Below are 11,110 nucleotides of genomic sequence, written 5' to 3' on the forward strand. Positions count from 1 at the left end.
TCTAGACGGAATCTTGCCTCGGCGAGCCCAGATATGGACGGAGCAAGAGATCACACTCGCTAAAATTATCATGGAAAAAGCGCGGGGGTGGATTACCGTCAATGATATTCTCTCTGGCGATGCGGCTCTTGTTTCGTTAATTAGAGTCGGGCAAACAGAAAATGTGGACCCGGTAGATATGTCAACTTTATTCATACACCTGGGTATTGCAAGAAATTTCATCATGTGGATCGATACGCCGGCTGAATGAATTACACCGAAAGGGCCTTAAGTCCGTTCGTATATCCGCTTCTTTAAGCATCATTCATTGTGCATTTACGAACACACATATGGAAGCGGATAGAAACGCAGCACGTGATTTTCAGTCGGTCGCTCGTCAGTCGGTCGCTCGCCAGTCGAGGAGTACACATCTTAAAATTGCTAGTATTGTTTTTTATTGCTTCTGTTGTTTTTATTATTGCTTGTGTTGTTTTTTATTATTGCTGTTGCCGTTTTTGCTGTTGTCGTTTTTTGCTTGTATTGTTTTTTGGCTTTTGTTGTTTTTTTTGGCAAGACCTGTTTTAAATTAAAACAAAATTTTTGCAACATCCTACTTTAAAAATGAGTTGCAGAGATTATTTGCTGAAGATCTGCGCCAGGAGTGACTGCAAGATGTTCCACGAGGTCCGGCGGTGTACAAAGTCGGTGTGCCTGTCAGGAACGACGTGCAAATTCGTCCACCTCAACCAGGATGAGGTGGATGAAATTAATCATCATCATGTGCGGCCGATGACGGAAACGGCGTTTTGCGAACTAAAACGCCTAGCGTACCTGTTACGCGAAACGTACCCGCCGGATCAGAGGCCTCACACGTGCACAAAGACTTTACTCGGAGAGTGCATGTGGGAGTGCCTCTCTTGCGAGAATGGAACATTTCCCAGTAAGTTTTTTTTAATTTTTTTTTTTTTTTTTTTTAATTTTTAATTTTTTAATTTATATTTTTAAAATTTACAGAGGATAACACGCCGAGATGCAACTTCTGTCAGGTGCAGCATTTCAAAGGGATCCAGGCCCTAATTTGCGGTCACTCCTTTTGCACACCGTGCATGAAAGTGATACCATTTGCCATGCAGGGCCAAGTGCCCAAACATCTCTGCACGGTGTGCAAACAGTGGAAGGTGCAGATCAATCTATGTAAGTATATTTGAAATAAATTTTAATTATTTAAATACATTTTATTTTATACCCTGTTAATAATTTCTTTTTTTTTGTTTCAGACACTGACTAAGGACTCCAAAATTAATTTATAAGTTTAGGTTAAGTTAAGTTTAAGTTTTATTTGTATTATTTTCATTTTTCTTTTTTATATATTCATTTTTATATTTTATATTATATTCATTTTTGTATATTTTTTTTCATTTTTTCATTTTTATTTTTCTTAATACACCTTTAGTTTATAAGTTTAGGTTAAGTTTTATTTAATATTTTATTTTTATTATTTTTGTATTTGTATTCTTTTTTATATATTCATTTTTATATTTTATATTATATTTATTTTTATATTTTATATTATATTCATTTTTGTATATTTTTAAGTAATTGAACAAGTTTATTAGTTGTAAGTTTTTTAATAATTAAAAATACATAAGAAATAAAATATGTTTTAATATAATATTTTCTATCTTATTTACTACCAAAAAATTATCATACAAACATAAAAAAAATTCAATTAAATTAAAAATTACATTAAAAATAATACAAGTATAAAAAAAAAACATAATCATAAAAAAAAACATAAAATTACATTAAAAATTACATTAAAAATTACATTAAAAATACCTTTAAAATTACATTACATACATTCAACGCAAAAACGACAGAAGCAAAACAACATAAGTAAAACAACATAAGCAAAAAAATACAATATACGCAAAAACAACATAAGCTAATGCAACTGCTCATAGCTGGCGACGGATCGGCATACCGGGCACACAACCGTAAGCATAGTGTACGGACGCGGGGGCCCTTGGCACTTTAGGGCACACGTGTAGCAATACACGTGCCCGCAACTGGACGCCCCGAACGTGTCTAACACAATTTCGCCGCAGCACACTATGCACTCTAGTTTTTCGTCGTGCCCGATATGCCGACGTTGGCAGTCCGTCCTGTTGCACCTGCCGGCCTTGTAGTCCCCGCAGATGATGGAATTCTGCAGGGTGCGTCCAACTTCGTAGCGTAATTTCGCTGACGTCAATCCGGTGGCCTCGTAACGAGCCTGCTCCACACTCGTTACATGCAGGAATCTGCATTGCGCGTTTGTGCACTTCTTATTTTGGTAATTGAAGCAATACCTGTAAGGGTGCACAAACGCGCAATAACTATTCGAGCAGGCTCCTCGCTGGAAGTCGCGGCAGAGTTGTTGTTTTTGAGCTAAAAACATAAAAATACATATTATATATTATTTTATAACAGATTAAATTATTTTTCTAAATTGTATTATAAATTCTATTATAATACATACCTGGTTCCCCAAAATATGCCATTTTTACTAAAAGTTTTTTTCACTTTTCTTGACTGTCTTTTGAAAAAGAGCTCCTGCACGTACAGATGCGAGACTGAGAGTGAGGCATGGTCACATCGTCGTCGTCGTCGTCGTCGTCGTCGTCGTTCTCATCAATAAACAAAGAAAATAGACGCCGGGCCAACGAAAACGAAACATGATACAAAAGATTCCAGACGCCAAAGATTTTTGTCGCATAGGCGTGTAGAAAGAATCGTTCATATCTAACGAAGGCATCTTGAAACGATTACTAGAAAAGCATGTACGACACTTGACCAAGAGAAAAACGCAAAAAGATTTTTTACAAACGTTTGAAGCCCATACAAACGCAAAAGATTTTTTGACCACACGGGTATATAGAAAAGAATCTAGCGATAGCATGTTACGCATCTGCAAACGATAACTAAAGAATGCGAGTGAGAGCGTGAAAGGGTGTGAGCGAGAGCGCGAATGGCACTTGAACGAGAAAATACAATTTTATATTTTAACGATATTATCTTATACAATCGATATAATGCGAGCAACGATGACGACGACGACGACGACGACGACGATGATGATGATGATTGCAATGAAGACGCCGGTGACGTTGGCTTTACGCAAAATTGTCCTTCTGTAATATTAAAATTTTACGGCTACTATTCGTACGAATAAAAATATTTTTATTTTATTTATCTTTATACTTACCCATTTACGGATTACATGAATCGCACAGCTCTTCGATGATTGTCTTGGGCAAGGAATCAATACCACATGAGCGATTGATAAACACGACATGAGCGATTGATAAACACGACATTAGCGAACCTATTAAAATTTTTTCTTATCGTAAGAATAATAAGAAGAGGAAAATACACTCGAGCCGACAGTTGTGCATCCTCATAGTGTCAACTTTTGTTTAAATATTATATTTCAAAGCGGCATACTACGCATGAAAACTACGAGTCGTAGTCGATGGTGACAAACGCGTGAACGAGAACGAGAGGGAACGATAGGCGGCGCGAACAAGTGCGAGCGAAAGGCAACGATGGGCGCGCGATCCTTTGCGATCCGCCGCCGCCCCGCCGCTCGCCGCCGACGCCTTGACTAAGACTCGCGTGAAAAATGGGTAATATATTTTAACGCATATTCATAAAATAAATATATAATTTTGTAATCGGCACGTATCATTTTTAATCGCTTCTATTCCATCCTTCATTTTATTATAATTGTGAGTCCGCCCTCGTTCGTATGCAACATACGTATCTGAGTGAGAGAGAAACCAGATAATAAGGAGGAGCGATTAGCCGGGGGTGTACGTGCAGCGTCACCCGCATTCGAATAGTATGAGCGTGTACTAAATTGTTTATAAACAATAGGCGGCGCGAACGGGTGCGAGCGAGTCGTAGTCGATGGTGACGAACGCGTGAACGAGAGCGAGCGAGAGGGAACGATAGGCGGCGCGAACGGGTGCGAGCGAGTCGTAGTCGATGGTGACGAACGCGTGAACGAGAGCGAGCGAGGGAACGATAGGCGGCGCGAACGGGTGCGAGCGAGACGGAACGATGGGCGCGCGATCCTTTGCGATCCGCCGCCGCCCCGCCGCTCGCCGCCGCCGACGTCATAACTAAGACTCGCGTGATCACCCCAACACCCACCCCACCCCTTTACCCCTGTAAAAATAAGACACCCCCTCCCTTTGAAAAATGCCAACCCTTTGAAATTCGCGATGCCGCAGGAAAATACCGCGGCGCGATAACGCACTTATTTATTTTTAAAAATATCAAATTACGTAATTAAAATATCATATTACGTAATTAAAATATCATATTTCATAACTTTTATGTTATTGTTATATTTATAAACAATCGATTCCGAGAATCGCAGACAAAGGAGCGATTCCTGGAAAACACCCCTCCCCGCGTGACGTCATTACCCCTCGCCCTAGGTCACACGGACACACTAACACGAATTGGTCCAGAACCGGCCTATACCCATCTACCCAATCTAATTTTTTTTATACATATATCTTCCAGTGAAAATAAGTTATAAAAGCTTATTTACGTTATATATTAATTACTTGATCCAAACATTAACTATACTTTTGATAAATAACGCACTGAAAAGTAATGTATAAGGAAAAAGTGCAGATCGGCTACTTTGACGACAGTTGAAAAATAAAAAGATTGCCTTTGAGAGAATATGATAAAAAAGTTTATTTGGAACAGAAATTGATTAACTGACGTACATATTTATTATTTTTTTGAAATATGACGCACTGGAAAGAATATATTTTAGGAATTAAGTGCAGATCGGATACTTTGATATAATAGAAAAATAAGAAAATTACTATTGAAAAAATATGGTAATAAAAGCAATTGACTAAATATAAATTATTTAACGTATATATGTATTATATCTTTGAAATATGATGCACTAGAAAAGTAATAGGGTGCCCAGACATAACGATAGAGTTGCTCAGGAAACTGCGAATTAAGAAAGTTGAAAAAAAATTAAATGTATAAATTGTATAGGGAGCAGACATAAGAAGCTGCGCGTGAGTGAGCGCGACAGGCGAATGGCTAGAATGGCGCCGTCGCCTGTCGAGCTCACTCACGCGCAGCTTCCTTGTCGCTCTTACGCCTATACAATTATACATTTTAATTTCTCAATAACGGTTGAGAATTTTGCAAAATGGTACGGAACTTTTCTACTTGTCTCAATCAATTCTATCTATCCTCCCAGTATCTTCGTTATGTCTGGGACACTGTATATAGGGTGTCCTAAAAAGTTTATAGTTGTTAGGTCAGAAATGGTACTTTTTTGTAAATTAGGATAACCGAGAACATGTAAGATTTGACGCCCCCTTTGTGAGCTGAAAGCTACCGAGACGTTAGTGGACCTAGAGGTGTGGCTTATCTTACTCTATTCACAAAGAAATGAGTAATCTATGAATCTCTGTAAATAGAGTGGTGGTGTGGCTCATCCCACTCTATTTACAGAGATTCATAGATTACTCATTTCTTTGTGAATAGAGTAAGATAAGCCACACCTCTAGGTCCACTAACGTCTCGGTAGCTTCGAATGGCGCGTTTTTGCTCGCACGCGGGGCGTCAAATCTTTAAATGTTATTTTCTCGGTTATTAACGCCTATCTTACAAAACCGTATAGGACTTTTCTACTTATTTTTGGAAGCCCAACCTACAACTAAGAACTTTTTTACATCAAGTGGGACACCCTGTATATCTTCCAATGTGACATATTTCAAAAATATTCTTTTAGGGGATTTAATTTACTATTTTTCTAAATTCATGGGTAGAGATTGTGCATTCTCCATGCATCTATATAACTATAATGTGAATTTTAATAGAGAAACTGTATCTTGGTCAGATTCTGAATCTTAATGATACTTCGAAAATTGAAATTTTAATTTACTTGATTCTGTGCTTTTACTTAACAATCAATTGTCTTTAAGTACTCTAACGAATTAATATGTACAGTCTCTAATCCGTCGCCAATATTTACAATTGCCAGAGCAAGATTAAATCTGAAACGGGCTACGTCGAAAACAAGAAATGTCACTTTTTGTTCAAAATTTAGTTTTCTTTACGCACAGGATTAGAATTTCAATTTCTCTGCATTCGTGGGTAGAGATTATGCGTTTTTAAGCATTTATATAACTTTCTTGTTAATTTTAATTCAGAAAATGTAACTTTATCAGGTTTGCAGTAATAGTTGAAAACTCAGAATCGGTTCTTGTAAACATACGAGGCTTATCCTGGGTTCGTTTTACTCGTTGTCTTAATTGAAATCACTGTGCCAAACGAGAATTTAATCGTACAACGCGTATAGAAACGGGAACAATTTTTCCACTGAAATTTTAACTGCAAAGATTAAATTTTTAAAGATTTGCATTAAATTTAATTATTTCGACAGTAGCTCGACTAGATTAGTTGAATCTTGTGTAGAATCTATTAATACATACTTCTGAATCGTCCGGGCAATTGTATATCCCTTGGATTAATTCGATGTTAGTTCCTGATCAAGAGGCACAATAGTGTCTCGCGCCAAGTATAGGCGCGCTACTGTGCTTCTTATACGCGAATCGAAGTTTTGAGAAATCCATACATGTTCGGATCTCAATAACTGCTGAACCAATCGCTTTTTAAATAGGTCCATCGAGTAGATTAAGGTCGATTTATATAATAAAAGTGTTTTTATTCTTTTATTTAATTAACTACAAACTGAGATATCATGATTTAATTTTTTTTTATAAGAGTAAAATAATTAAGAAACGTCGTCTTACTTTCCGGCACAAATTTTGTCTTTTTTATTTTTGCGCCGTTAGATGATGCAGATAATTTATCGATCAACTCATTGTTAGTTTATTGACATGTCACTGACGTTTGAGGTTATTAGTGATATAAAAAAGCGCCAAGTATAAGCGCGCAAAATTAAAATTACTATAAAATGAATAAAATCACCCCCAAAACTAGACCCCCCAAAAAAACATAAAATGTTTATTGTAATATTGAATTCGCGTAATTCTCAATCCTTCCAAAATTACCTTTTTTTAAAAAAAGGTATAAAAAAGCGCCAAGTATAAGCGCACGAAATTAAAATTACTACAAAATAAATAAAATTACAATCAAAACTAGACCCCCTAAAAAGAAATAAAATGTTTACTGTAATATTGAATCGCGTAATTCTCAATCCCCCCAAAATTACCTTTTTTTTAAAATAATTTTATTTAACAAAATTGCATGCATGAACCAATAAGTAAGCAATAATTTAAAAAAATTATAAGAATTTGCTAATAAATTATGATACAAGATAAATTTGATATGGTTTTAACAAAAGTACAAAGCAGATTTTTCTGCTGAACGATAAATTAATAATAAATTTATACAAGATTATATACAGAAAACAATCGATTAGACCGATGTAGAGTATCGAAAATATCAATATCTCTGAATAAGAAATTTTGCAAAATAATTAAAATATTGGTTACTTTGCGCGGATAGAAGGCTGCTGTGCGCCGACAAAAGACTACTGTGCGCCTGAGACCGATATTTATTATAAAAAATGTCGGTTTCAAATGTAACATTGCAACGGAGAGACAAAAAGTATTAATTTGGTGCGTCTCACGAGAATGGGCGTTGGATGGGGCCCATTTTATTTAATATAAATTAAACATTTACACAAAAGGTATCAATAATTTAATACACAAATTTATAAAGAACCATATTTCGAAAGCGATTGGTTGAATTATTGTTGAAACTGAAAATCACAATACAAAAGATTAAAAACATGGCGTAATAACACGGTCAATTTGGCTGTATGTATACGTAATGGCGTAGTACTCTGTAACACTCGTATTAAAATTCACATTTTTATTCAAGGAAAAAAACAATAATTTTTCTCAAAAAATAAGAATTTGTTTAAAGCATTTGATTCTATGTATAAAAATAAAAAAAATGTAAAAAACTGGTTCTCTCCTTAAATAAAAGTAAAAATTATATAATTTCTTAAACTTCTTTCAAACATGGTCGGTTTCACTGCATGTACACGTAACGCAAAATACTAACGTGTCTCTTAAATGATGATATTCCTCAAAAATACTTTAACCCACAAAAAAAACATTAAATGTGTATTAAAATAATTAAAACTACAAAATAAATGAAATCCCTTCAAAATTACCTTTTTAAAAAAAAGGTATAAAAAAGCGCCAAGTATAGACGCGCGAAAAGCACCCTCGAAAAATTATTTTGAACCCCAAAAAAAGACTTCTTTTAAAATAATACACCAAAATTATAATTTCCCTAAGTAAAACATAAAATGTGTACTTTAATATTAAATATTCTTTAAAAACTTGAAAAAACTAAAAATAATGAAAAAAAAAAAAGAAAACCCCTAACAGTAAATCCCCCTAAGAACGATTCCCCAAACATAGAACATAAAATGTGTATTTTAATATCAAATATGCTTTATAAAACTAATAAGATTAAATATGTGCGCCAAAAACCTGAAGAAGCTAAAAAAATATTTAAATAATACCAACCCATGTGGAACCGTACAAACGTAGACCTAGGTTCGCCCTGATAATAAAACGTTAACATTACAAACCCATGTAAAACAGTACAAACGTAGACCTAGGTTCGCCCCGATATGATATAACATGGTATATATCATGATAATGTAAACAAAAAAAAAAAAAAAAACTTGGCGCTGCGAAACGAAATTGTTGCTCGGCAATTATTATTGGCGCTCACCCTCATTTATCAACCTCGCAACATTATCGTCAATCACGTTACGAACGTAGAATTTTACATATCATTGAATGAGCTTCGCGATCACTCAGCTTCGATGCGAGTTTCATTTGTTACACTAGTCTCTTCGGCTATTTTAAGAGAATTCATTAAACTTGACTTTGTATATTGGTGTGTTGCGCAAAGTTTATCTATTTATAGATTCTTAGATAAAATAGGTACTTTAAAACTTGATTTAAAAAAAAACAAATTGAAAACAATTCTCTCTCTGGATCAAAAAAATATACCTGGTTATAAAAAATTTTTTTTTTATATTATTTTATTTACAATTTTGTTTGATGACTATGAGAAATTTGTTTATCAGATTAATATTGCGTAGAACATTAAAATTATCGTACGGCTCGTTTTATTAATAGCGGTAGAGAAAGCACAGAATCTTGGGTTAAAAGATAAAATCCCAGTATCGTAAGTAACGAATTAAAATAAAATCATTTTAATATGACGATCAATATATAAATTACGCAATCATCCGTGACCGTCGCATACGCAAGCAAACCACCCACAGGCGACTTGTAGAACATAGGATATTTCAAGATCTTTCAATCATAATTTTAACAACAATAGCTTGAATAAATATTATTTAACCCTACAGGGGAAAACTTTATATCTTTGAAAAAAAGTTTACTGCACAATTTAAAGTAGTAAAATTATAATTGAATTATCCCAGAAGCCACGTAACACAAGTTACCGGCAAATTGAAGGAATTTTCGACCCAGCTAGATATATATCAATGCCTGTTCAATCTCCTTAATAAAAATTAAATTCTACTCCGAAAGTAATTCGCATTTTTGTTCTTTTCTTGAAGATACACTGTAAAACTCACGATTGGAAGCCGATCGCGGATAAGGAACTTGTATCGCGATTGATAGACCAAGGTGTTGGCGAAATGTTAAGTAAAAAAGAGAGAGAAAGGGAGGAAGATTCCTATGGTCGATCTCGCGACGCGAACCACAGAGAGACTGGCCCCGGTGCTGGATCATCGATCCAGGATGGGCGTCGCGACGCTTCGTCTCTCTCTCTCTCTCTCTCGCGGCCCGCATTTATATTTAACTTTGGCATCACTCGACATACGACTTAACAGCATTGCTCGTCCTTTACTCCTCGCCCTCCAACGACGTTGCCCTCGTTATCACCTCGTGTCCCGTTCGGCCACCGCTTCTTTTGAAACAGGACCCGCTTTTTTTTTTTTCTTCGTCAATTCCACCCTGCGTCGCGAGTGAGAGGCGTTGCTGGTGCCGCGCTATTATCACCGATGAGCCAACAGACAGCACTCATCGATAATTTTAGCCGCTCATTACAAAAATGTGCCCAACGACGCGCGTCCGAAAAACGATCGATTGTACTACTTGGGGAAATGATTTCGCGGGCCGACGACCTGATCTATCTCTTTCCTGATTGAGATAAAGATATAATGCCAGTTTGTAGACGTTCTCACTTGGGTATCGAGGAAAGTCAGTTGGAAAATAATGAAAGAATCAATCTCTATACACGCGATGTTTTTATAACCAATACTTTATTTTAGAAATTGAATAACTGTCTTTAGTTATTTGAAAGTCCTTTAATGTAATAATCAAATTTAATATAATAATCTTTTAATGTAATAATCAAATAGTTTACACATTCTTATTTTCATTCTTCCAGCATTTAACGTCAGCGTTGAATTTTTCTCGTTTTAATATTTTGTGGGAAACGGTCCATCTCCGACAGGCCTATCATCGTTTGCAATTTATCTAGATACACATCTACTTGCATAGAACATGCAGACCGTGCCAGCGCAGCATGGGACGGTAGACGGACACTATAATTTATTATTATAACGATAATTAAATTTACAATTAGTTAAAATTATATAAAACGTGAACATAATTTTAAATTTAAAAATAAGTCAAGCTATGTTGTCTTTATTTTGTATTATATACTTACTTTTCCGCCTTTAGGAGTACATACAGCCTTAGAATCCGCAACACTAGAAGCAATCATTATGCCGTTGATAGCGACCATGATGATTAAAGCAAACACTAAGTACGTCATTTTAGTAGAAGAATGTGCTGTGAACGTTTAAATTAATAAAATATATAACTTAAGATGCTTGTCATGAATTAAGAAATAATTCATATATAATTACAAATTTCTAAAATTATGCTGCAACGTTCCGTTAATATGAAGGGTTTAAAAAGAAATTGCGACTGTAATACTTACTATATAGTTTTTGCTGGAGAAGAAGTGTCGTAGATTACACCTGCGTCTGGACTGGCACAAATAA

At 35.4% G+C, this 11,110-nt stretch overlaps 1 protein-coding gene and 1 long non-coding RNA gene across 2 annotated transcripts; one reads left to right on the forward strand and one right to left on the reverse strand.

The window, feature by feature from the left end:
- Positions 1-601: 601 nt before the first annotated feature.
- LOC139108497 (uncharacterized) lies at positions 602-1,759 on the forward strand. The gene is made up of 3 exons (XM_070666859.1): positions 602-919; positions 994-1,173; positions 1,257-1,759. The coding sequence occupies exons 1-3, from the start codon at positions 652-654 to the stop codon at positions 1,265-1,267; spliced, it is 459 nt and encodes a 152-aa protein (XP_070522960.1). The 5' UTR covers positions 602-651; the 3' UTR covers positions 1,268-1,759.
- An 8,584-nt stretch (positions 1,760-10,343) lies between these two features.
- Positions 10,344-11,110, reverse strand: LOC139108464 (uncharacterized). The gene is made up of 3 exons (XR_011546662.1): positions 11,047-11,110; positions 10,771-10,895; positions 10,344-10,645 (listed from the first exon to the last, which is right to left on the reverse strand). It is a non-coding gene; the product is annotated as an uncharacterized lncRNA (long non-coding RNA).

Source organism: Cardiocondyla obscurior, linkage group LG15 (assembly GCF_019399895.1).
Source record: "Cardiocondyla obscurior isolate alpha-2009 linkage group LG15, Cobs3.1, whole genome shotgun sequence".
In the NCBI taxonomy this organism is placed as follows: Eukaryota; Metazoa; Arthropoda; class Insecta; order Hymenoptera; family Formicidae; genus Cardiocondyla; species Cardiocondyla obscurior.

What these genes read in the sequence shown, in the direction of transcription:
- LOC139108497 (XM_070666859.1), top strand. Translation starts at nt 652, where the DNA reads ATGTTCCACGAGGTCCGGCGGTGTACAAAGTCGGTGTGCCTGTCAGGA. An exon ending in CGAGAATGGAACATTTCCCA is followed by an intron (nt 920 to 993) that starts GTAAGTTTTTTT and finishes TAAAATTTACAG; the next exon opens with AGGATAACACGCCGAGATGC.